At 60.9% G+C, this 26671-nt stretch overlaps 1 protein-coding gene across 2 annotated transcripts in view; it reads right to left on the minus strand.

The window, feature by feature from the left end:
- Adgrd1 (adhesion G protein-coupled receptor D1) overlaps positions 1-26671 on the minus strand; it is a 98642-nt gene that overhangs the window by 53962 nt on the left and 18009 nt on the right. For both annotated transcript variants that reach the window (XM_023720630.1, XM_004635955.2), the window contains 9 exons: positions 23965-24144; positions 20210-20464; positions 18561-18622; positions 17830-17985; positions 14183-14242; positions 12501-12618; positions 10771-10881; positions 10132-10207; positions 8540-8681 (listed from right to left, as the gene is read on the minus strand). In XM_023720630.1, the coding sequence (XP_023576398.1) occupies positions 8540-8681; positions 10132-10207; positions 10771-10881; positions 12501-12618; positions 14183-14242; positions 17830-17985; positions 18561-18622; positions 20210-20464; positions 23965-24144 (1160 nt within the window). The remainder of the gene's footprint in view (positions 1-8539; positions 8682-10131; positions 10208-10770; positions 10882-12500; positions 12619-14182; positions 14243-17829; positions 17986-18560; positions 18623-20209; positions 20465-23964; positions 24145-26671) is intronic.

Consider the following 26671-nt stretch of genomic DNA (forward strand, 5'->3'; position numbering starts at 1 on the left):
TCCTGAGGCACCCTGGGTCATTCCTGAGGCACCCTGGGTCATTCCTGAGGCACCCTGGGTCATTCCTGAGGCACCCTGGGTCATTCCTGAGGCACGGCGCAGCTCCGCAGAAAGCTTTTACCTGGAAGATACACATGTCCCTGGTGTGTCGGGGCACATGTGTGGGAGGAAGCAGCAGGGCGCAGAGGGCCCTCGGAGAGGCAAGGCGTTTACATGTGATGGCCCAGATAGGGAGGGCTGAGGTGCGGCGCCGGCAGGGCAGGGTGTGGGAGGCAGCACCTGGGCAGCCCCGCGTGGAGCAGGGGCAGGCTGCATGGCCTCTGCAGGCCAGTGCCCCACCCTTCCCCAGCGCTGTGGGCCCCAGCCAGGGAGACGGGAGCCGCTCGCTGCAGCAGGAGCAGGAAGATGCCGGGTGGGTCCGGATCTCCACACGGAGGCTGTGCACCCCCCGCCATCTGCAGGGTGGGCTGGACGGGAGCTCGCTCCCTGGGAGTGGGGACGCGCACTCAGAAGTGACCAGGGCCGGCCACCCACAGCACCGTCTGCTACCTGCTCCCGACTCCAGGGAGGCTGCCGCCCTGGCCTAACCTGTCCCGGGCCCTGTTGAGCCCATGTGGGCGCCAGCCCCACGTGCCAGCAACAGGTGGACTTGTGTGCTCAGAGGAGCAGCCACAGAGGCCTGCTGGGTGCAGGAGTGGTGCACCCAGGTCCCCCACCCTGCTCCCCAACACGGACCCCAAACAGCCAGCTTGTAGGGACCAGGGGCTTCCGGCCTATCCTGGCGGGAGTTTTTATGTTTTGTTGTTGTTGTTGTGTTGTCTTTCTGAGGCAGGATCACACTGCGCAGTGCAGGCTGGCCTCGAGCTCACCTTGTACCCAAGGCTGGCCTGGAACTCACAACGGTCCTCCTGCCTCCCAGTGCTGGGATTACAGGCGTGCACCACGCCCGGCTTCATGAGAGTTTTAGCTCAATGCCAAGTCAGTCAAACAACTACACCCTCTCCTCTGACGAGCCCCTGCATGTGTCCTACACCCCTGGGCTCTCTGTCCCCAATACCCCAGCCATGTGTCACAGGGCTGCGGGCACCCGAGGACTAATCTGGGTCCAGGGAGGGGCAGCTGGGCTCAGCCAGGCAGGACCTGGATCCCAGCTCACACGTGGGGGTCCAGAGCCAGCTGCAGCTGTGGAGGGCCCCTCGGTGACGTCACTGTCTCTGACCCCTTCCTGCCAGGGTGGGCCCTCAGGGTCTCGCTGACCCTGTTCTCCCTCTGCTGAGAGCGGGCACCACCAGCAACCTTATATCCCACACAGCTGCAGGGAAGCAGGCGAGGGACATGCACACACCTGTGGCACAGAGAGGCTGTGCCCAGGGACACTGAGGACAAAACCACAGCGGAAGGGCAGAAGTGCCCACGATGGAGGGGGACAGCAGTCAGCAGCGGCAGTCCTTTCTTTTTTCGTGTGTGTGTGTGTGTGTGTGTGTGTTATTTGGGGTTGAATCCAAGGCCCTCATAATGAGCCACACCCCAGCCCTTTTATTTATTGACTGAATTTAAGACAGGGTCTCGGTAAACTGCCCTGGCTGGACTCAAACTTACGATCCTCCCGCCTCAGCCTCCCAGTGCTGGGATGACATGTATGCACCAGGCCAGACTCAACTTAGTGTATTCTTAACACCCACATAAACGTTGCCTTTGTTTAGCAAATAACAGAGGAGACTCCATCACAGCACAGTTCTGAGGGGTGAACAACCCTGCTGACCCCACCCTCCTCTCAGGAATGTTGGAGGCCGCTGCCGGGAGCACTCGAGGGCCTCACGCCACGGACCCTGCTCTGCGATGCTGGTGCGCGCTGGCACGCGTGAGTCTGGGGACGTGCGGGTTCTGCTTCTCAGATTCTGACCTCCTCAGTACTAGCCAAGCCCGGCTTCCTTGAGAACAGCGTGACAGCCACACACCACTAAGTGCAGCACCCAGGGGCCAGCGAGGCTGTCTCCACGAGCCCACGCTGCCGCTGGGGGCCTGCGGCGATGCCGCACCTTCTAAGCTCTGGGTCCTCTTTGCTCGGAGCACCTATGCTGCCCGAGAGCCACGGCAGCCCAGCACACACAGGCACAGGGAGCTGGTGGCACAAGGCCCAGAAAAACGCAGGACGTGGGAGCCCCACAGAGCCAGGCACAGCACGGTGACCCCACTTGGCCCAGGAGTCCAGGATCCCTGGAGAGGGCAGGAAGGAGAGGGGACAGGGCTCCCAGCAGAGGGACACAGACGCCAGGGTCCCGGGGCCAGGACAAGGGTGGAGGAGACAGAGGAACGGGATAGCCCTTGGACGCTGGCTCGCAGCAGCAGAGGATGTGGCACCGACAGGGCACTCGTGGTGACATGTGATGGCGAGCCTCTCAGGGCTGCCAGTGAGAACTGCTGGCGGAGGCACACATGCCACACGTTCACCATCTCTGGTGCAGGGGACTCTGAGTGTGGCCTGGGTGCTGTGCGTGGACTGGGGCAAGGCTGCAAGGGCAACCTGGAGGCCACCACGTCCTAGGCTCACGAAGGGGCCAAGGTCTCACAGACGTCCTCCCTGGGCCGGCCCCACGGGGGAAGCTGGGGCCGGGGGCCCGAGGTTGCCCCACAGCGGCTAGGTGTGCTGTGGTCACTGCCACCCCAGGTCATCCCAGGTTGTCAGCCAGCGTTGTGTCACTGCGGCAATCCCCCTGCTCCGCAGCACAGGCAGAGACACGGCCTGCGCTGGCTGCAGCCGTCCGCCGACCAGCCTTCCCTTGAGCGGACCCTGTGCCTCTGGGCCTGGTTGGTGCCCGATGGCGGCAGAGGGGAGCATGCGGCAAAGCAAAGGCACTCGGCTACGGCAGCCAGGAGGGAGGGAGGGAGGGGAGGGGGCGGGGTCCCAGAGGGCGCCCCAGGAGCCGACGGCCTCCGTGGCCAGCCCAGCTGTGACCCCCGGCCCCAGAAAAGCAGTCCTCGAGGCACTGGGCTTCCTCCCAGACAGACAGGCACAGGGCAGCGCGGAGCCTTCCCGGGTGCTCCCTTTTCCCTGTCCCTTCTCAGCGTCATGTGACAACTGCAGAGCCCAGGGCTATGTCACAGGCATCCGAGGGATCGAGGGAACCCTGGGCAGTGTGTGACTCTCCCTTCTGAGGCAGCGCTGCCGCTCCTTGGGATGCAGTTGAGGTCCTTCACCTGGCCCTGGGACTCTGCCCTGCACCTGGCCCCAGGAAGGGACAGAGACAGCGAGTGCTCCTCCCAGCCTGCTGGCCTCACCCGCAGAGTGGGCCTGAGGGTAAGACCCCTCTCCAGAAGGTGGTGATGCAGGCTGCAAGTGGCTGCAGGAGGTTCCTGTGACCTCCCAAGTGGACACGACACAGGCGCAGCCCTGCCTGATGGAACCTTTGACTCCACACAGCCCAGGGCTTCTCCCGTGCAATGAGAGAAGGTGCAGCCCCCCTCCATACCTTCTCCCGGGGTGCAGAGAGGGCTGCACCCCAGAGTGCAGGCCACCTGGGGAGGCCAGAGACAGCAGCACAGGAGGAGGCAGGCGGGTAGAGACCAGGAAGACAGCAGGAGAGAGGCAGACATCTGCTGGCTGACTGATTGGTGAGGGGCTGGTCTGAAGACAGAGGGGGAGAGGGGTGCAGGAGGCAGAAGTCCTGGGAGCTGCAAAGGCCCGGGAGCAAATCCCCTGAGCCTCCAAAGGGGTGCAGCACTGTGAGTGTCTGCTCCGCAGCCACCAAGGCCGACGTTGTACCCAGCCTGCAGGACTTGGGGGGTGGGGGGCTCCCCCTTCCCCAGCCCTGCATTTGCGGACCTCCATAAGGGCCGCCAGTGAAGCCGGCACTCTGGGAGAGCACATGGCTGGGCGTGTGGCCACAGAGAAGGGTCCAGCTTGAACCTAATGAAACGAAGCATGGCGTGAGGCAACAGGATGAGCTGATGTCCACATGGAGCAGGGCACTCTTAGATGACGAGGAAACGAACGCCCCATCCGAGCAATCAGAAAAGCGGTAAGCGATATTGTAATGAAAAGAAAAGTGCAGATGGCAGATTCACTCAGGAAAAGATGCCCAGCCTCACCAGCAATCAAAGCAATGCAAATAAAGATAACAACCAGATGTGGCTTTTTGTGTGTCGGAGTTTGGAACAATGTAGGAAATAGACACTAACGAGCCGCGCCGGGACGCTGCGTGTGTTCAGAAGGGCAGCTTTGACTGTACGTCACACTGTAAAATGCATGCTCACCAAAAACGGGCAAGGCGCCGGGAGCACCAGGCAGGAGGGTTGGCAAGGGCGGCCTCGGGCCTCAGCACAAAGCCATGCTGTTACGGGACTCGAGTGGGAGAGGCAGGGAGGGTCTGGGAGACGCCACCCAAGGAAAGGCACCTGATTCGTGGTGGAGGTGGCTGGTGGAGCGTTGGGGGGTCCGTCTCCCTAACAAGGGGCACCGGGTGAGTGGGTGACGTGCGCTGGGGCTGGCTCTGGCTTTGCAGCACACATGGACACTGAGACAAGGGCGATCCAGCTGGATAGCGAAGGAAGCGGCACATGTTTTAGGCCACATGAGAGATTCTTGTGGCCTTGCGTGGGGCAAGCTTGCTCGCCCGGAGCACACAGGGAGTGAGCCTCAGGGAGGAGCTGCATAAACTGGGCTTCATGAAAATTTAAGGCTGCCGTTCATCAGCAGACACCAAAGAGCGAAGGGTCCGACCCACTCCTGGAAGGAATTTGCCATAGACACACCCCACAAGTGACTCAGACCTGCAACACAGAGAATGCCTCAAACACAACAAGAAACTGGCAGCGGACAACCCAGCACAAAAGCAAAATAACAGATTAAAATGTAAGAGCATCCGATGTCCAATCACACCTGAAAAATCATGGACTTCGCAGGCAAAGGCGAGTGACCAGCGGGGAAGGTGAGCTGTCGCAACAAGCGCTGCCCTGGGTTTCCTTCCTTGGGGGATGGGAGTTGGTGCTCGCTGAGGAGAGCTGCTTGGTGTCATCCGTCAGTGACAGACACATGCACTTGTGACCCAACATCTCCACACCTGCGGCCACCAAGTGCAAATGCATGTGTGGTCTGTGAAAACGGGCCCTGGAACAGCCACGGAGCCACTCACTTGGGCCCAGCTCCCCCTGGGCTGCACCTGCAGGGCGTGCTGGGGTAGGTCTCATCCCGCTGCAAAACCCAGGAAGCCCCAGGGCAGGGGAAGACTGCCGTGGGAGGCCCAGCCCATAGAGCAGACCTGGGCACTCCTACCAGGGGCACGCCACAGTGCCAGGCTTGCCCTACAGAGGGGGCCGTCTGGGGACAGGGCAGTCCAAGCGCCCCGACCCCGGCTTTAACTTTCTGGGGCTATGACTCCAGGTCTCCCTCCACAAGGAAATAAACACAGATCTGGTCTAAACAGCCAAAACCAATTTAAGACTGGGGTAAAGCGCAGACACTAACAGACTTTCTAACACTCTATGCTGAAGCGAGAGCTGAGGGGCACATGGAGGCCGTCACGGGGCTCACGTGGCCATGAGCATGAGGAACGCCAGGCCCCCAGGAGCAGGGATCCGTGGGTCCCTCGGGATGCTAACAGCTGCCACCCCGGACGGGGGCGTGGAGGGTCACGTGACGTCAGCTACGCAGCCACATCAGCCGGGTGCCAAAGTCTGCAGAGCTGGTACACCTGAGCCCCCGACCCCAGACAATGACCACAGCAAGAGAAGAAAATGCATTCACATAAACCATGTCCCTTGCTCCCAGAGGCCCCGGAGAACTCCCCACAAGCCACCGCGCCACACAAGAGAAACCACCCAGCTGCTGTGGCCACCCCAGCCTGGTCCTGAGCATTCCCACCCCAGCAGTGTGGAGAGATGGCTGTGCTCAACAGTCTGAACAGAAGCGACCAGCCGCAGGTCAGGTGGCGAACCGCGGACAGTGGGGAGATGCACCGCCCCACCGGGTGGCCTGGCTGTGCCCGGGCACGCTCCCAGCACAAGCAGGCACCATGGGGGCAGGCAGAGGCCAGGTGCTGGCCAGACCCTCCCGGGTCATCGTCTTCTGCCCCTGAAGGCCCCGCAAGGACTCAGCACGGCCAGGCGGGGCTCCGGCAGGGCACTCTGTCCCTATGTCCAGGGCCTCGGTGGCTTTGGCCTCTCAGGAGCCCCCGGAACAGGCTGGGACCCCACCTGCCCACCACACCCATAGCAGGGACCTTGTCTTCAACCTCCGAGCTCCGCACCATGCTTGCCTCAACCGGGCCGGAGACACAGACATGGGGGCACGCCCGCTCACAAGGACCTTTGTCCCCCAAGATCACAGGCGGGAGCTCCACAGAGCGCAGTGCTGTGTCGCACAGCAGCTGAACTCCCTGAGCCACGGCTCTGACAGGTTGACAGGGACACGGGCGACCTTCAGAGGAGCACCCCCACGCCCCGCAGGCCGCGTGGCCGCGACACCTCTCATTACCACCCTCTCTGGCATGACAGACATCCCCTCTGTCTCTCCTCGAGACAGGGCTCCTATTGAAACACTTGCTTTGGTAAAAATAGCTGCAGGAACCGACCATTAGCGCAGGGCCTGCACTTTAGCCCACCCTTTCTCTTTCTCTGGTTTTCAAATTGGCACCTTTGCATTTCACAGAAGACAAAAGTGCATCTTCAACCCAGTTCCCGTCAATAGTGTGGGCTGTGGTGGGAAGGAGAGGCAGGTGGCTCCAGGCGGGTGCGGGCCGCCAGTTGGGGTGCTGCTAGGAGCTGGCCCCAGCCCTGCCCAGAACCCTGTGGAGCCCTCTGCACAGCAAAGGCCCGGGACCCCCCGCCCCCTGCCATGGTCTGGAAAGAAGGTGTGCATTTCCACAACACAGCCCTCTGCAGGCGCGGCTGCCTCCGGCCTCCCTGACACCCGGAGCTCTGAGTCCCTCCAGCATCTGTCCTGACCTCTGCTCCCAGCAGTACCCACCCAGCACCTGCCCCACACCCGCCCCTCCCCACACTTAGCTGCCCCCCAAATACTCCTCAGGTCAGCCGGTGAGAACCCCAGCGAGACAGACTTCAGGCTAGGTCTACTTTGGTCTGCAGCCAACAGCATGTCATAGCTCCAGAAATGATTTTCAACACACAGACATGGAGGTTACAGGAGCGGGAGGGCAGAGGGGCCGGAGGGCCTGCTGCTCCTGTTCCCTGGAAGCTGCGTGAGTCCTTGCTGCCCTTCGTCACTTCAGTACAATGTTGCTGAGGTACAGCTGAAGGGCAGGAAGCACAAAGCACCTTCCCAGAGCTGGGTGGGGCTGGGAGGGAGGGCAGCCTCAACCTGGGACATGTGGGGTGCAGGAAAGCCTGCACATGAGTGCCTACAGCTGCAGAGGGCAAGTGGGACTGGGGACTGGCATGGAGGGACCCCAGTGTGGGCAGGCTGCGGTGCCACAGGGCAAGGGAGCAAGCCAAGGAAGGGCGTGAGGAGACAGGCACGGGAGGGCCGGCCGGCGCCCCAGCTCACGTCCCGAGCTTACTGCACGCTGCGCTTCAGCTCCCACCAGCCCGGTCAGACGGGCCGAGGGCGGGCACAGGTGAAGCTCCAGGAGCAGGCGCTGGGCATGCCTGGTGCGACAGGTGTGTGTGTAAGATGTGTGCACTGTGTGTGCTGGGTGTGTCACTGTGGGTGTCTGTGTGGGAGGACGTGTGTGCTGTGTGTGTGTGTGTGTGTGTGTGGTGGGTGAGTGTGCACGTGACCCACACACAGGCGGGTGGCCACCCTGGCTTCTGGCTGGTACCCAGCCCTGACTGAGCCAGTCAACTGTCCTGTTCTGCCCTCCTCAGGGACCCCACAGCCCTTCCACACAGGGCCAGCTGGCCTGAGGACACCCAGAGGCTGCCGTCCTTAGGAGCGGCCTCTTGGTTATGGCTGCTCCCAGCAGCAAACTCCAGAGGAACTTCCTAACATGGCACAAGCCCGGCCATGCCTCGGAGCCATGCCCTCCTGAAGCTGTCCCCTCTGGCCACCCCATGCCACACCCTGTGAGGCCACGCCCCAATGTAACACCTGGGGAAGCCATGCCCCCTTGGAGCCACCCTCCTCCAGGCCAGATGGAGGTGTCCTATGCCACTGCAGTCCCCACCCGCTGGCCAGGATAAACCCCAGCAGAACGGTGGCTGGGGTACACCCAGGCAACCAACTCGGTACAGGGCCTCGGAGCAGGAAGGGCCTCCGGAGACAGCAGAGTCACTCTTGCTGACGCTGTCACCCAGCGTGAGGCACAGCCTCCCTGCACACGCCCCTCCTCCAAGTGGGACACTGGTCATGAGCCGGATACCCTGAGGGCTCTGCATGTGTCCTAGAAGGCCACCCAACATGAATGCACGTGACCAGCCCTGTGTGCTATCCACAGGCTGCCCACCGTAGCCCCAGGAAACAGGCTCTAGCACTCACAGCAACAGGGGACCCGGGCTCCTCACTTGTCGCCGGGATGCCCTCCAGAGAGCCCTGGGTGCTGACCAGACCCTAGTGCACACTGAAACGTGGCTCACGCCAACTCACCAGTCTGTGTCTGAGGTGCACGGTGACCAAGGGGGACCCCGAGAGGTTGCGGGACAGCGCAGGTGGGGGTCGCACCTCCAAGGAGATGAGCGGACTGGCAGCGGATAGGAGGCCATCCCTGCAGCTGGCCGCCGTGGCAATCCTGGGAAATAAGGGGCCGTGGTCACCGCCTTGCATGGCCAGCCGCACGACCTCGGCCGCCTCCTGCCCTTCTGGACTCCCTCTTGCCATGACCCAATGGTATGTGCGCAGGAAGCCTGCCACCTCCGTTCCCCAGTGTGACGCCCAGCTAGACTGCTACCCTCTGTCCAGCCGGTACCCCAGCCACGCCCAGGGAGACCCAAGGAGCCCAGACGAGGAAGCTGGACAGAAAGGCTCCTTCTCTGGCTGACACTCGCCCTAAAGGATGAGGCCCAGGAGCACTGACCCCCAGTGGGGAGAGAGTGGCCAGGCAGGGCGCCCACTCTGAGGAGAGGCCTGGCAACGGAGCCCAGTGCTGCCGCCCACAGGACGCTGGGTCAGGCTGCTCCTGAAGCGTGTGCCTGAGGCGCCGTCTGAGCATGTGACCCAGTGAGCCTCTCTGCTTCCCACCAAAACAGTGTGCAACCCCGTGGGGGTCCAGACGTGGCAGGCGCCCAGTCCCTCCCCCAGCCGGCCTTCCCCGCAGATCTGAACACCACCTCTGCAGCCTGTGCTTCCCATGCCCGCAAATGACAGGCAGCGGTCGCCCTGACTGCTGCGCTGGAACGAGTCAGTACCCCGGCACCCACACAACACATCAGGGCAGAGGAGCCGATTTAAAACTGAAGAGTTGGGGACCCCTCCTCAGATGGCCCAGGACACAGTGTGGGCCTCTTGTATGCTGTGACCCCTGCAGGCCGCGAGGCACAGTGAGGCTCAGCCCTGCCCGTGAGGCACCAAGCATGGCCACTGCAATGGTCACATTAGCCCTGTGTCATGAGCCACTGCTAAGCCCCAAGAGTGGAGACGCGGCTGCTGGGTTGAGTCTTGGGAACGCAGAGGGCTGAGCAGCCCCGTGCGGTGCGTGCCCCCGAGTGAACAGGTCGGGAACATCCCAGCAGAGTGAGGCTGTGACTGACACAAGCGTGCCGCAGTCCTCCCCACAGGAGGGCGGCTCAGATCACAGCCAAGTCCTGGGCCTCTCGGGCCCCTTTCCAGCGAGTCACCTCTTCAGGCACACAGCTAGAGGAAGCGCCCGGGGCCCTGCTCATGCTAGGGAGACACCGCTGGCGGAGCCACGCCTGCCCAGGGACCTGGATCCTTCCCTGCCTGCTCTCTGTCCCCAGCTCCTTACACGGACGGACCCCGGAGGGACAAGTGGACCTGCCCCCAGGCGGACGGTGACAGCATGCTGTCTGCCCTCCACGGATGTGGAAACTGAGGCTCAGAGAGGCTCAGCCACTTTCCCAAGGTCACAGGGGCCCGAGCGTCCTCCCCAGGGCTTGCCTGACCCCACTCTGCAGCATGTACCAGGGTGGACGGCAAGATCCCAGTGGACCTCTGCGATTGGCCGGGGCCACCCAGGGCCCTGCCCTGCGCTGTGAGACACACACACACCCCCAGAGACTCACGTGGTGCTGGCAGGGTGGATGTTGCTGATGTAGTAGTGCATGGAGTGGTAGAGAAGACCCACGACTGAGGTCCAGGCTGGGGACAGAGCAGAGGCCAGGGCACTGTCAACACAGGGAGCAGGAGGCACGCGGGGTCCCAACCGCTGTGACACTGCCACCCCTTGGGCAGCCTGAACAGGGCCACTCCCAGGAGCCAGGAATGCCCAGGTCTTCCACAGAGGCAGCAGGCCCCCTCCGGCCCCTTTCCCAAGGGCAGGCGGGCAGTGGGGGTGGGGAGAACCCTGAGGCCTGGGGCAGGAAGGCTGAGGGGCCAAGAGTCACTTCTCCTGACCAGGAGGGCAGAGGCCTAGGGGGCCAAGGCTCTGCATGAACACAACACAACCGTGGGTCAGGGAGCTGAACTTGGGCTCCCATGAGTAGAAGCCGGGCCCAACAAAGCCACGCCTGGCGTGGCCGTCCTGAGTTGGAGAGGTGGGCCAGCCACCCACTCAGCCAGGGCGGGTTGAGCCCAGCAGGGACAGCATGGCCAGGCTCCCTGAATGTGGCTTTCACCCCAGGGCCAGCTGTGTGGGGCAAGCACTAGCGTCCCCTGGGCTTGGAGAAGGGAACTGGGCCCTCGGTAGCCCACACCACACTCACCTGGGCCGCGCAGGGCCTCGCTGGGAATCTCGATGTAGCTGTCCCCGTGGGCAGGGAAGCGGTAGTGGGCTGCACTCAGGGACCTCGGGAGGAGCCTGGCCACGGAGAAGTCTGTGGCAGGGACAGCAGGGGGTGGGCAGCTGAGCAGCGCTGGGCTGCGGGCCTCAGGGCTGCAAACCCGCCTCTCTCTCTCTCTCTCTCTCTCTCTCTCTCTCTCTCTCTCTCTCTCATCTTTCTGGTCTTTTTGAGACAGGGTCCCATCATGCAGCTCAGCCTGGCCTTGAGCTCGCTTTGTAGCCTGGTGTTACGGTTTGTGTCTAGGTGTCCCCCCAAAGCCTCGTGCAGTCTTGGGGCGGCTTCCGCAGTTTGGGATTGATTACCGCAGGTGTGGAGCTGCCCCCGCCCTGGGCAGGTGATGTGCATTACAAGGTAAGGAGGGGAGAGAGGCCGGCTGCTTGAGCTGCTGCTACCCCTCCCCGAGCTCTTGCTCTTTGCCTCCGCCATGAATGGCTGCCCTCTGCCGTGTGCCGCTCTGCCTTGGACCCAGCTGAGTACGGATTGAAACCTTCAGTGACTGTGAGCTAAATAAACCTTTCTTTCCTTCATTTTGAGTGTTGTGGGAGGCTCAATAACTCCAGGCCTCCAATCCTATTGCAAGTGGGTTTCCGGGTTCCTCCTCCCCTACCTCTGCTGAGCTAAGCTCCTAATTCTCCTTACCCCACCTATTTCCCGTAAGTCTCCTGCTATGCCCCGGAGGTGGGACTTCCTGTCATAGCCTGGTTGCCTAGTTACTCGCGCCTTTTACCCGCCCACGTCATGTCCCTATGTCTCCACTATATATACCCAGCACCTCCCCTGAATAAACGAGACTTGATCAGAATCCTGTCTTGTCGCCATTTCTCGCGTCTCCTGTCCTTTGTCCCCTCCTCAGTTCCCCGCTCCTCCCCCAGGTGACCTTCGTTGACTGACCCGCTGGTTCGGGACAGAGCGTTGGGTATTTGCCCCAGCAATGAGAGAAGAGTAACTAAGACACCTGGGCTGGTCTTAAACTCATGATGACCCTCCTGCCTCAGCCTACTGAGTGCTGGGATTACAGGCATGGGCCACCAATTCAGCAAACTCCTCCTCTCTTAACCAACCAGGCCCCCCAGTGAGACTGCCCTTGTGGGTGGGCCTGAAAGCAGCACAGGCCCTGGGAAGCCAACACTGCGGGGACCCCAGCGAGGGCTCCCCCAGGAGAACTTGTTCCCTGTCACCCGCTGGAAAGCACGAAGACCCCACAGTCCAGGCTACTGGTCTGCGGGCTCAGGAACTGGGGAGGCCCCAGGAAACGACACATCTGACCCAGGCAGGTGCACCCTGGCCTGGAAACAGTGGGCGGCCACACTGCCACCCAGCTGGCCTTCTGTGGGTACTAAGCACCTGGCCACAGCCACTCTGTATGAACCTCAGGCTCTGAGTGTGCCTGGGAAGACACAGAGCAGGAGGCCACACATCTGCCTGCAGGGATGGGATGCTCACTACGCTGGCAGTGCCGGCCACCCTCAACTCCAAAGCCCGACTCTGCTGTCTCCCCAGACACCAGGGGGCAGGTTCCCACCATCCCAAGACAGGAAAGTGGCACAGTCACCCAGAACTGTGCTGTGGTCTCCAGGCTGAGACCCTGCCCTGAAGCCCAACACCCCTGTGCCCTCTTTACTGGCACCACCCACCCCACCGACCACAGTCACCTGCCACGGAAGAGGAGCCTGTGAAGGTGACCTGGGGCCTGCCACCGGGCACCTTGAAGGATACATGGCCCAAGACCACGTCGATGGTGTCGAGGAGGCCTGGCACCAGGGCTTTGTCCTGCAAAAGAAGCAGTGTGAGGCGTCTTTGCCACTCTCCAGCCCAAAGCCAGAGGGACCTGGTGGACGCTACCCCCACGTGGCCTGCAGCCGGGTCACATGTGTCTTGGCCATCTCCCACAGACGCACAGGACGAGGAGGCTGTCTCAGCCCACACCGCTGCCCCTCCCAGCTTCCCCACTAGGAGAACCTAGTGAGCCCGAGTGACACTGAGGCCAAGCCTGGCCTCCCCTTGGGCTCCTGGCCTGGCTTCCCTCTGCCACGTGGAACTCAGCACGGGGGCTGCTTGCTGGCGTGTGTGGTGGGAGCAGGCTTTGCACACCCTCCACGTGTACCAGAGCCCATAGGGCACCCGGGCTTCAGTTCTGCAGCACCAGATTAGAATATTTTGCCTTCAAACCACAGCCCCTCTGCCTAAGTCCCCACGGGCCTCCTCCAGGGTCCCCATCTGCGGCCTCCATGCAAACTCCCTCCAAGTATAAGCCTGGTGGGACGCACACTTGAAGGAGAATTTCTTTACAGTTAAGACTGGGTCAGCATTACACTTTCCTCGGACTGGCCAGTGTTAGGCCTAACCTCACTGGGTGGGAAGCGCTTGCAATGAAAAGGCTGTGGGTGGGGCCCACTGTGCAATCCTGACCCAGGGCGGGGAGCAGCTGTCCCCCCAGCAGGCCGGTCCTTTCTGAGGCGCCTGACACGAGGGTTGGGACAGTGTGCACCTCGCTGTGCCTCTGTGGCCAGGGCCTTCCGGGCTGAGCCCCTGAGCTGGCTTCTCCTTCCCCGCCTCTGCCCACACCTTGGGAGTCACAGTGGCAGCAGAGGGACAGAGCCAGGGTCCCTGGGGTCAGAGGCAGGACGCAGGTTCTACCGAGGCTGTGGCTCGGCTCAGCTCTCCCGACCGACAGGGCGCTGAGCTGAATCCTCCGCACCCATGTTCTTGACAGCGCCAGGAGCCCGGGTGAGCCAGGCCCGCGGCCGAGCGCAGACACCGTCTGTGTCCACGTGAGCTGAGCCCCGGGCCCCCCGGCTGCGCAGTGGCTGGGAACCATCCGCACCAGGCTCTGGTTGCTGATGACTTTTATTCCCGTACATGTTTATTCTCTGCTTTTCCCAGCCTTTCCATGGCCATTTATGGATTTATGCTACTTGTAAATAAGTGAAATCAGAGCTTTTTAGAAATCAAATGAAACCTTCAGCTCCCTCAGATCATTTTCAGTGAGCAGGGAGGAGACACTCTGAACTGTGCTCCTCACAGAGCCCAGATGCTCACGGTTACCTTTCAACATCGGGCATCTGATTGTGCAGGAACGAGGGCGAGGCAGAACCAGGGCCAGGGGAATCAGGAGGCCTGGGCCCACCTCCGGGAGGAGGTGCCTCTTCCACCCTGTGTGCCGGGCTCCCAGCCACCCCCACATCCCCACAAGGGCCCCCGACGATCTAGGCCACGTGGGGTGGAGAGGTGCAGCACTCCCCTAGGGGACCTGAGTCGGCCGTGTTCTGCCTCTTCCATGTGACAGAATGTCCTCTGGCATGTTCATACTAAAGGTCACGTTGCTTTCTCTCACCTCTGACGCCGCCATCCAGCTGGGCAGCAGCAACACCTCGCCCACGGTCCAGAGGAAGGTCTAAGGGCAGTGGGAGGACACTATTAGAGAAACAAGAGCCGGGATCTCTGCCCCCACGGCCTCTCCCCACCTCCACTGAGAGCCACGGCATCTCCCCTAGAGGATAAGGCTCAGCCCACATCCTCTGGCCACGCCGGCACCTCACGCTAGGACAACGTCCCTGAGACAGTGCTCGCTGGCCACGTGGACATCATCATGACCTCTGGGGCTGTGACAGGACCCTAAGTCCACCACTGGGGTCCGGATGTTCATGATGGAGGGAAGCTGTGGAGCACGCGCTCCTCTAGAACTACTGATTCAGCTCACAATTGTGTCCCCAAAAGTGGCATTACGTTCTGACACTTTCAAATTGGATGCAGGATTAAGTGAAAAGTGTGAGTTCCTGCTCTTTTTTACATAAAACAGCAGGAGTGTGGGCCACCCTACCCAGTGCCCACCGACTGCCTCCACCTGGCTGGCCTCCGCCCACAGTGTCTATCTCCGACCATCGGCCCCAGGGTGAAACACAGAGCCGCACAAATCGGCCCAGCTGCCCGCTCCAAAGCAGCCTTCTCACGTTGCTAGACCCTTGTGGTCTGCAGCAAGCTGCTGGGACGCCTCGCTCTCAGCCCATACTCCGCAGGTATGCACGGAGACCCCACAGCGCGAGGCCCTGGCGCCAAGCGTGCGCACACCCTCTGCCCTCACGGGCTGAAGCAGAGCCTGGGCTTTGAGGTTTTATATCATGGCGGCAAGCACTGGGCCCTCAATCCACCCGACTCTAATCTTCTGGATCACCCCTTCTGGTTCTGTAAGAGAAGCCCCATACCTGGAAATTCCCAGATGAAGCAGCAAGTGGCTTACTATAAGTCAGAGAGCAACCGTGTGCGGAACATTTACAGACAACCACGGTGGGTCCAGGCCTCGGGTCGGCAGTCTGAGGCCTCCACGTGGGCTGACGGGTGCCAGCGCACCTGCCTGACTCGGGCCTGGGGACGTGTCACGCAGGTTGATCCAGATGCCCCCGTGTTCCGCTCTGGGAGCCGTAAGGGTCCTCGGCACCCTCTCTAGACTTTCTGTGGGCCTTGGTGGCTCACCGTTTAGTCCCACGGGGAGGGCAGGGGCATGAGGTGAGCGCCAGGACCCGTGCTCCTGGGCCTGCGTGTGGCTCGTCTGGACTGAGCAGCAGGGCGAGGGCCAATCCAGGCTAAACTTCCGAGTGGGAGCCCGGAATTAACCGCACGCTGGAGCGGTGCTGCTCTGGCTGTGCTGGCTCAGCCACCCGGGCTCGCTTGGCTTTTGAGACAGGGTTTCACTACGTAGTCCAGGCTGGCCTCAAGCTCACGGCGACCCTCCCACCTCAGCCTCCTGAGTGCTGGGATTACAGGGCTGTGCACCACGCCTGGCTAAAATATATATTAACCTTACCTGCTTTCCTTTTCTAAGAAATGTGGCTGCTGTAAAATTCAAAATAACAAATGTGGTTCATGTATTTCTGCAGACAAAACTGCCCTCGCCAGGACTCAGAACAGCGTGGCTCGCTGGCTGAATCCGGCCCCCGGACGTATGTACACATAAAGTTTGGTTGACACGCCTTCGTGCTCTCCATGCCATCCCTGGCCGCCGTGCCCTCCGGTGGCAGGGGGCGTGGACGGCCTGTGAAGGCTGCACCCTTACTTCTGGGCCCCTGAAGTCCTTTGAGTTTGCAGTCCCCACGTCGGTGAGGGTTAGCAGAGAATAGAAGCGGGCAGCCAGAGAGTCACCAGACTCAGACGGGAAGTTTCCTGTGCAGACCCACGCTGGATTCCCGGGCTCCACGCGCGCGGCTTGGCGGCTATGGAGCTGCCTGGCCGCTGCAGCCCCGCACTGGGCTCAGCTAAGCGGCCACGCAGCCGTACCCAGAGCCCTCGCCTGCTGCCCCCTCCCCCCTCCCGCTGCGCTGTCCGTGGACACTGTGTCTGCAGCCAGCCAGACACCAAGGCTCGTGCCTGCCAGTCACACAGTGCCCTGGCACCACAGACCCTTCAGTTAGCGCCCAGCAGTGCACAGGGCCCGGCGGACCCCCTGGCAGCCTCACAGCCAGGCCGGGAGCCCCACGTGGACTGGGCATGGCCAGGCTCACAGGACACCAACCCCAGCTGCCAGCTGGCGCAGGCCAGGGCTGCAGAGCCAGTTGCCAAGTCGGAGGCCGCGGGGCGCACACGGAGGGGCACCTTAATCACCCATTTCATCGTGGGGGAACTCACTCACTCCAAGTCCACGTCTGTCAAACAAAGGCGTGAGTGTGTACACCTTATTGAGCTTCCTCCTTCCGCACAGCAAGAAATAAGGGGCCGCACCTCCACACCCACTGTGCACGTGGGGACCATCCATGGGGCCGCTCTGCTTAGAGGGCAGGACGCTAATGCCTGAGCGGTGGCTGTTATGCACCAGCTGTGTACACGGCTGCCCAACGGGCAGGACACTAGTACAAGGCGGGCGCTTATTATGCTCCCTCTGCATGCCACTGCTGGCTAGGACAGCGCACACAAAACAAGAATGAGTGTCATCAGGTGCCAGCGGATCGCCGGGCACTGCCTGTCACAAGATCACATGTGCCCCAGCTCCACAGAAATAAGTGCAGGCTAATACCAACGAAGCCCTTACTGCGCACCAAGCCCTGGCCCAGGAGCCACACAGGATCTCCCATTTGCAGCCATAATGACCTATGAGGTTATCCAAAATCAGTGGACCCAAGCCTGCCCTTCCCAAGGGAACTGCAAGCCTCTCACACAGGCAACCCTTCCCCCACAAGAGGTCCTTCGGATTGGCTGAGCCAGCACACCAGTGATTGGTCTACAAGTGGTCATGTGACCTGGCTATGACCAATTAAATGTGTGAGAGCATCACGCAAAGCATCATGGGAAAAATTCTGTCCTATAAATAGGATTGGCTGGCCTTCTTCAAAGCCATGAGAGACCCCTGGGTGCCGCCCTTCTCACATGAGATGGCACCTCCACTGCTAAGGGGGACCTACAAGCTGTCCCTAGAGCAAAGAGTCACACAGAGGAGGATACCCAGCTTCCTGCCACCATCACTGGCCACTCATGGAAGCCCCACTCTGGGCATTTGTCTCTTTACCACGGCCTCAGCAATCAGCCGAGAGCCCAGCTGCCTGACCTCCCTGTGCCCCATGCTGGTTCCTCCCTAGTGGTGTGCAGAACCTGTATCTCTACCCACAGCCCCGACTGGGTATGGCTGCACTTAGTGAGTGGATGAAAGTGACATTAAAGCCAAAGATGCTGGGCTTAGCAGGGCACGCCTGTAATCCCAGCCTTCAGGGAGGCTGAGACGGGAGATTTATTATGAGTTCAAAGCCAGCCTGGGCTACATAGTGAGTTCAAGACCAGCCTGAACTGCAGAGTGAGACCCTGTCTCAAAAAAAAAAAAAAAAAAAAAAAAAAAAAAAAACCCAAGACACGTCGCTGAACTCCTGAGCTTCACGGTGCTGGTCAGCTGTGGTCAGTCCATGAGGAGCCCAAACCTGACCTTATGCCTTTCACCGCCAGGCTGTGGACTACCCAGGTGCTGGCCCTGGTCCACCGCACACGGGCACCAGAGAGCTTTACCTTCGTGAGATTCAGCGCTGTTTCCTCCGAGAGAGACGTATTGGGCAAGCTGAGGGACACATTCTGGAGGTAGCTCAGTGCGGCTCCGGGCTGCGAGAAGCTCTTCCCCTCCTCCTCTAGGCTGGCTATGATGAGGTGGTAGGCATCTGTGGGCATCTGAAAGAAACTAGCTAGCTCAGCGTCCAGAGACAGCAGCCAGAAGCCCCGCAGGGTTCTGCCACCCTATCGTGGGCCCAAGGCGCTGCAGCCCACGGTGACGGTGACACCCACCGGCACACTACGGCCGCTGTGAATGCCCTGAATGCATCCCCATGTCATCTGTGTGACAGCAAGGAGCCCTACAATAGATGGCGTGGGCACGGACAGCCGCACAGAGAGGGAACCGCAGGGAACCCTGCAGCTGAGCCCTCAACGAGGACAGGCCTTTGGCCGCAGAAGCTAACCTGAGAGGGTGATGCTCTTTGTACAAATCCACCCTTTTTTCGGGAATCAAAAGAAGAGGCCCAAAGGGAAGTAGAGCCCAGACAGGAGCATCCAGCAGCTTTCCTCCCTGTGACAGGACCCGGGCCATCCGCCTTCTGCAGCTCCCCGCATCAGGCACTGCTTCCCTCCCATCTGTTGGTTATCTCTCTCCAGTACCAGGAGAAGGGAGCCGGGGGTCCCGAGTCTCACCCTCCCTGCTCATGGTGCAGAAACACAGGAAGGGGCTGAAGGAAAAGCAAGTGACTCACTGTAGTGCCGACTGTCGGCGGCGTGAAGCTGGGCGGCGTGGATGACCACAAACCGTGCTTTCCTAGAGAGGACACATAGTGCTTAGGGCAGGGCTAAGACCTTGTCACCATGGCAACCCTTCCACCTCAGCCTCCTGAGTGCTGGGATTACGGGTGTGCATCACCACGCCCGGCTCATCACCCCATTTGAATAAGGTCCATCCTACTCAAAAGTTTACCGGCTTGAGACACACCAGACAGAGCTGAGAGCGTCTTGGGTAGGAATGCTACGGGAGAGACACGGGCTAATAAATCAGCCTAATGGGGAGATTAGATGGATTTTCCCAGCTCACATTATTCTTCCATTTATATTCTGAATTGCTTTTGCACACCATTCATGCGAGTCGCCGTATAAAGAGATGATTTTTATGCAAGGTGTCATCAATTTAAAACAAATAATGAAAAACAGGCTTCAGCTGCACCCAGACTAGCAAGAGGGAAAGATGCAGGACTGAGACTCGCTGAGCCGGACAAGCAGGGGCCCATCCCTCAGATGGGGAGGGTGAGTTGCGGGGGGCAGGTGGGCCATCCTCTCCCGGGGCCCAGGCCTCTGTACTGGGGATGCTGGGCAGACCATGCATCACCCAAGAGGCCTGAGGACGCAGAGGCCACTAGAGGGACAACTGGGCCACAAGCCACCGTGCGCTTCGCCCCAGTGACACCTGTTCCTGGGGCTCATGTCACCATGATTGACTCAAGCAAGGCTTTGACAGGAAGGGCTGTGGGGCTCTACAGGGAGACCATGGGTGGCTGAGGAGACGTGAGACTCAGCCTCATCCCAGCCCCAGGCCTTGTCCTGTGAGCGGCTGCCACACAGGCCTTTTCAATCTGTCCCAGTGGCAGGACCTGGCCAGGTGGGGAGCAGAGGCCAGCAGTCCACCTTTGCAGGAAACAAGCCCATGCCACGTGGATGGGGCACTGTGCCACTCCTGGGGAAAAGAGGGTGTCCCTTGGGACAGGCCCCTCCAAGAAAGAAGCGCTCCAGGGACCTGCAGCCATCACAGCTGTACTCACAGGTCTGTACACAGGGGCGGGGGGGGGGGGACAGCACACTGTGAGGGGTGTGTGGGGGGACAGTGTCTCAAAAGCAGGCAGAGAGGCAACAGGCATTTATAGAATGCCTGGAGCCGTGAACTGACACGAGAGGGAACCTTCTTCGGTTTCTCAGAAGTGACTTCTGGCTGCCCCACGCCTGGCCCATGCAGATGGATATTTATGCCCCATCTGCTGCACAAAGCCCTGCCCGGCATTCCCCTGTGCCCTGCCTGGCACTCCCCTGTGCCCAGCAGAGGTGACACTTTGGACTCAGTGCCATGCCTGCACGCCCAGCACTGGGGAGGTTGAGGCAGGAGGGCCACTGTGATTTCAAGACTAGCCTGGGCTACACAGAGAGACCCTGACTGAGAAAAAACCAAACATTTAAAAGGGGCAGACAAAGGCCCTGAGTTTGATTCCTGTTACCACCTAAAAATGATGGTCGCTAGCTCCTCTGCCTTAGGAACAGGACTGCGTCGCGACGTTTGCTGGGACGCTGCTCTCACCTGCCTCGCTGCGCGCTGTGACAGGAGAGCGAGGCAGACATGGGGACAGGGCCCAGGGCACACACTAACCCACAGCCGCCGAGAAGTACATCCAGACCTCCGCGGGGGTCAGCGCCCGCTCCCAGAAGATGAACTCGTCGAAAGCGCCATTCTCGTAGCATGCGGCCTGGTCCTGCTCCGGCCCGATCACGAGGCTGGCGCTGGGCTCCCCGTAGCTGTGCGACACCTTCCCACGGGGCTGGGACGTGCTCAGGGTGCCGTTGATGTAGACTTTCAGGCCCTCCTTGGAGTTCCACGTGAACAGGACATGAGTCCAGTAGGGGCCTAGGAGAGAGGAAGACGGCGGCTGTGGCGCGGTGGGACGGGCCTGCAGCGTGCGGCCAGCCTCCGGCGGCGAGGACTCCCTTCCCGCCTCACTGCCGACTCGGCCCTGGGGAGCCCCCGTGCAGGGCACACAGCAGAGCCCGACCTGCCTTGAGCACAGGAAGAAGCTGCCCTTGTGCTCCGTCCTCAGAGGCAGAGCGAGGAGACTGCTATTTTAACACAAGCGTCACAAGCGTAAACCCCTCCAAGCCAAGGGATCAAATGCTTTTTAAAAGGCAGGGCACAGCAACAGTAAGTGGGCATCGCAGGACTGAAGGACACAAGGTTGACGTGCAAAGGCCAGTTGCCTTCCTAGGCACCACCGATGAACAAGTACAAAGGTGAACGTTTAAAGAACCCACATCATCCTTTACCTTAGTGCTGCGAAAAAGACCATTAAGTACTCAGGGATCATGCATGAGATCCGAGGAAGAGCGCAAGGCTCTAAGGAAAGAAGTTCAGCAAGAACTAGACAAATGGAGAGGTGCCTGTATTCAGGGTAGTGGGCCCAACACTGCCAAGATGCCAGGTCTCTCCAAATTAATCTAGAAATGCAGTGCAATTCTGATCCAGATCTCAGTAACGGACCTTTAGGTCGCAACAAACTGATTCTAAAGTTTATATGGAAAGGCAAATACCATGAAAATCCACAAAACAACGAAGGAACAAAACAGAGTAGGAGGCCTGACCCCTGCTTTCAAGCCTTACTCAGCAGTGACAGTGATCAGTAACCAAGGGAGTGTGGACTGGGCTGGGAGGCTTCAGCAGCCAAGCAGACCCGCGAGCCGGGAGAGACAGCCGGAGAGAGAGCAACACCACGTGACAGGGCTACGGCTCATATCTGGACGTCCCCCAAGCCTCATGAACTTTTGTGTGGGGCTTGCAGGACAACTGGCCCCTGAGTGCATGACACCAGGTGAGTCCGCTGCAGGGATGGCAGCTGGGTGTGGGGCGGGGAGGTGGGCCTGTGAAGGGGCGGTCCTGGGGGGGCCTGGAAGGTTGCTGTCCCTCCTCCCCCTTGATCCCTCACTGCTCGCTGCCGCCCTGCCTAGGAGCCAGCTGACCTCGAACTGAGCACGCCCCACTCTTTGCGCCAAAATAAACCTTTCCCTTTTAGGTTATGGTGTTGGGTGTTTTGTGCCAGCGACGAGCCAGTCGCTAAGGCGGCAGAGCAGGCTACTTGGTAGCTAACAACGGAGCAGAGGCAATTCAAGAGAGCCAAAGTAGCCGTTTTAACCAATGGCACAGGAACAACTGGATACCCAAGTACAAAAGAAAGAGAAATAAATCTAGACACAGAATTCATGCCCATCATAAACATCAAACCAAGTGGACGACAGACTTAAATATAAAACGCAAAACTATAAAACTCCTGGCAAGAACTAATAGAACAATCTAGGTGTTTGGAGATGACCTTTCTTGTGGCGGTCATTGTTTGAAACAGAGTCTCTCCATGTAGCTCAGGCGGGCCCCCAGCTCACCGTGTAGCTCAGGCCGGCCTTAAACTTGCAGCAGTCCTCCTGCCGCAGCCTCGCACTGCTGGGGCTACAGGCGCGCGCCACCACGCCTGGGTGGTGGTGGAATGTTTGTTAGGCTCACCACAAAAGGCACAGCCGTGGAGGAAGTAGCTGTGAGGCGGGGCTTCATTAAAGTGAAGAACCCCTTCGCTTTAGGGAGACACTGTCAGGAGGACGGGAGCCCCAGCCACAGGCAGGAGAACAGGTTTGTGAAACATGAGCACGCATGTGGCGGCCAAAGTACACTGAGACCTCTTGGGACTCAACCACCCATGCAGGAAAGCATGGACAGGTGCCGCCAGCCGCAGGACGCAGTGCCGGGATGGGCGCCGGGTGACCAGGACGTGTCCATGCCAGTTCATCAGCTCCTGGAAGAGCCTCTTCGGAGAGGACCACGGCCTCGGGGAGGCTGACACAGGGCTGCAAAACCACCCAAGGGCCGCGTTCAGCCCCCGGCCACGGTGCCGGCCTCAGCACGATGGAGCAGGCAGGACACTGACCAGCATGGCAGAGACCATCCCGGCTCCTTGGGGAGCTGACAGTGCACCTCTGCGCTTGCCAGGAGAGGCTTGTGACGGGCAGCGTGTCCGACGCGTCCCCTGTGCCGTGTGAGTGTTTGCATCCAGATGTGGAAGGGGCGGGGCGGCCCTCCCCAAGGACCCCCACCTGCAGGCTCCGAGGACCCTCCAGCAGTTACGCCAGGCTCCTGTCTCAGGAGCGTGCGACCTTCTAAGAACGTGCAGTCTCTGGAGATCACCTGACCCTAAACAGGCCACAGCCGGCCGCATTGCCCTGAGGTCTGTAAGGACAGCGCATGGCTGCGAAGCGCAGGTGAAGAGCAGGCTGCCCTGCCGCGGGGTCCCCGAAGCCCACCAGCTGCGGGACCCTCACACAGCTCAAGCCCAGAGACCCCGCCTACCCCTGCTCTGTCGCCCCAGCCCCAGGTGCCCAGGGCGAGGCTCCCCCCGGAAACGGTGACGGGCCCCATGCAGAGCCCGGAAGGAAGAGCCCCCGGGAGCAGCACTGTGCAGGCGCGAAGGCAACTGTTCCCGGGCTCAGGGATCCGAGAAGACAGACTCAGTGTATGCAGCCGCCGCCACATGTCTACCCACTCACAGTGGAGGTGCGCACCCACCAGAAAGCTTTGGGCCCCCGAACAGGTGGCAGCCAGGCCTCTGCACCTTGGGTCTGCAGCCCTTCTGTCTCCCTGTGGTGGCGCTTCGCGTAGCGTGGGGGTGCAGGTGCCAGGGCCACAGGTCACAGGGTCACAGCCAGGGGCCACAGGGCAGGCAGCTCTGCTGTCCAGGCTTTCTAGCAACTTAGCCACGCAGCCACCGTGGACGGGCCAGGAAGGGACACCCCTGAGCATCCCCAAGACGCTTTTGCTGGCCCCCTTCTGCCTCACACCCCTGTCTCCTGGTCACTGCCTGGGCTGTCCCTGTGGACACCCTGGAGTCCTCTCCCCCTCTCCAGGGTCCACCTCAGCACTGCCCCCCTTCCAGCCCAACCTCCAGCCCAGCCCAGCAGAGAGCCCTGAGCCAGGAGACGACGGCACCCATCAGAGAGAATCAGGCGCCCCTCCACCCGGGCTCTACCGTGCGCACCCCAGCCTTGCGGGTGGGGGGGCTGCCTCCTCTGTCCCCACCAGGCCACCTCTGCCAGTCCTCAGCCACCCTCCCTGCAGCCCCTCTCAGCAGGCAGCTTCCGTCTCCACCACAGATGGAGAGGAGGAGGAGGCGGTGAAGGGAAGCTGCAGGAGGACTATAACTGCACCTCCTGCCCAGCCAGCAGGGGGCACTGTCATTGTCACCTCCACAGCCCTGTGACCTGGGCAGGCACATCTCTGACTCCAAGGACCCCTCCCCAGGCCCCTGAGACGCAGGGGCCACATCAGTGTCAGCAGTGGCGAGAGCGCAGAGGCCCCGGGCCAGGCTCCCGGCTCACCCAGCAGGCTGAAGGTGGCCTTCCACGTCATGAAGTTTGCTCGCGTGTACAGCTCCACAGAGCCCCGGCTGCCGCTGGAGCAGACCTTGAAGGCGTCGGAGATCACCTGTCCCCTGTACGTGGAAGGGGCCGGCCGGGACTGCTCTCCCTGGATCTTCCAGAAGAAGGAGAAGGTGACCCCTGCGGAGAGAAGGGGCAGGAGGGGCGTCGCTGTCGTAAGCCTTCCCGGGAGCCGAAGGGCAGAGCCTCGGCCTGAGGAGTGCAGCAGCCTGCTGCCTCGGCCGCTGGCCTGAGGACCCGTGGCGCAGGACACGGAGCGGGACGTGTGGGGCTAGAGTGTGCACACGCAGACACCACACCAGCCCGGGCCGCACCTCAGAATCACAGCTCTACACGCACGTTACAAGAAAGGGGTCCCCCGTGCAACCAGTTAGGAACGTCTGCAGAACTCTGCCTGCCCGCGCGCCTCCTCCCATGTCCAGAAACGCATGCTAGCTTGTCGTTCTTACATCCGCACAGCGCGGCCTCCTGAACAGGACACACGGGCTTTCTTAAGCAGTGCCCTTGTGTGGAGTCTTAAGGTTTTCATCCAAGTTCTGAAGGAATCTTCCAAAGAGAACCCGAGGTGAAAGGCTTGGGCCCCCTCGGACCAGAAGCTTTAGAACCCTGTCTCCGCGGGGAGCGCCTCTCACACGGGGGGGACTTCGAGGGTTTTGATGTCTGTGGCTGCTTGTTTCCAGGCAGTGATCACTGCTGGCAGTGACAGTTCTGAGGACCTTCAAGGGCAGGCACTTAGCAGGTCCATCCTGCAGGGAACCCACAGAGCCAGTTCCACGTTCCAGTCACAGATGTCCACGGCTGGGTCACAGTATTGTGGGGGGACAGGCGCTGGCCCTGGGGTTTGTCGGCTGTACCTGGCTCATTTCTGATCCTGTCTTTAGTGAGGCCGTGGACAACAGCCACGGTGCCATCCCTGCACACTGGCATCCTGACCACGTACCCCACAAGGGTGCTTTTGTGGGCCCCCCGACAGTGCCCACGGCTCCGCAGTGACCCTCCGGGCCTCAGGCTTCTCTGCAGTCCTGGAAACCTGGGAAGCGGCCGTTTTTGAACCCTGCCTTCAGGCTTCTCTGTTTTATCTTTTTACATAAAAATAATCTTGAGATCTTTGCACGGTCCTGATGCAAAAAAGCCGAGTTTAGAGGGAGCAATCGCAGATGGAACAGGCACAGGGCCGTGAGTGTGTGCGCCTGCTGTGCCCTCGTGCGCACAAGTTTTGGAGAAAAGGCCGGCAGGACCCAGACCTTCCTGAGCCTCCGGGAGGTGCCAGTGTGGACTCCAAGGTGAAGCGGGTCCCCCCACAAGGACACGTTGTCACCACAGGTGACGTCACCAGAGCCAGGGGCAGGGGCCGAGTATCCAGGCCTGGCCATGGCCTCAGGCTTCATCGGCCCCAAGAGCAGCAATTTACAGGGCAGAGAGCACCGCATGCTGGGAAACTGTTGTGAGACAGTCCCAGCGGATTTGTGGACGTTGGGGGTTTTCCTAAAAAGCTTTGTGTGAAAATTCCTTTCACTCAATTCAAAATGGTCCTGTCTTGGCCAGATATCTGTCTGTCCAGGAAGGAAAATGAAAGGTAAAAGTTCAGAGCAGAGTTAGGTGAGGCTCAGGTCATAAAAATAAAAATGAAAAGTGCGGCACGGTGCTGGATCAGCGTGAGCTGGAGCCCAGGTGTGCCTGCAGCAGCCGCCACCGTCCGGGGCATGGCCACGTGCCCGCCCGCTCTGTGCCTGCCGACTAAGGGGCACAGGGAAGCGCAGGCCCGGGTCAGAGCAGCAGTGCGGTCAGGGCTGGGGGCAGAGGGCACCGCTGTGACGGCCCCGAGCCTGGTGCTGGCGGTGAGCCCTGACTCCTGCTCCATCCAAGCGGTGGAGAGGGCTTGCCAACAAGGAAGCCAGAGCCAGGAGTCACGAGGCGTGCCTGGTCAACTTGGGAGCGGGTCACAGCGCGCTACAGCACAGAAGTTGCCACCATGCAGTGTGACGGAGGACAACGAGCAGGAAAGCGTTAGTGACACGCTGAGCAGAGGGAAACGTGCTCTCTTCCTGTGTGGGGAGCACTGCGTGAGGAGGAGCGTGGCTCCTGGCTGCGGCGGCGGCCGTGCACAGGGGCACCAGGCTCTCTCGGCATGAGCTCTCCGCCCTCCAGAGGCTGTGGCCACAGGGTTGGGGATGAGGCCAGGATGCCCAGAGGGATGCGCAGCCTCAGGGCAGAGGTGAGACCAGGCAGCAGGGTGGCCAGCACCTCCGGCACTCGGCACCTGGGGGGGTCTTCACGACCTGGAAACCTCCAGGCCCCAGAGCCCTCCACTGGCCTTGCCATAGCCCTGGCCAGAGCCCTGCAGACAAGGCAGAGGCCAGCAGCCCTGGTGAGCAGCGTGAGGACACAGAGGCCACGCAGGACCCAGTGCTGAGGATGGTGGGTAAAGGCCAGCACCATGGGTGGGGGGTGCCACAGAGGGGCAACAGGGGGCTCATGCAGGCAGGACTCATGCAAGCCTCCAGCCACGTGCCAGCAGGAAATGGGAAGAGAAAGACACATGCACAGGACACACAGACACACAGACAGCAGGGACACGCGGACCCCAGGGACACACAGACCCCAGGGACACACAGACCCCAGGGACACACGGACCCCAGGGACACAC

Source organism: Octodon degus, unplaced genomic scaffold, assembly GCF_000260255.1.
Source record: "Octodon degus isolate 3935 unplaced genomic scaffold, OctDeg1.0 scaffold00076, whole genome shotgun sequence".
Classification (NCBI taxonomy): domain Eukaryota; kingdom Metazoa; phylum Chordata; class Mammalia; order Rodentia; family Octodontidae; genus Octodon; species Octodon degus.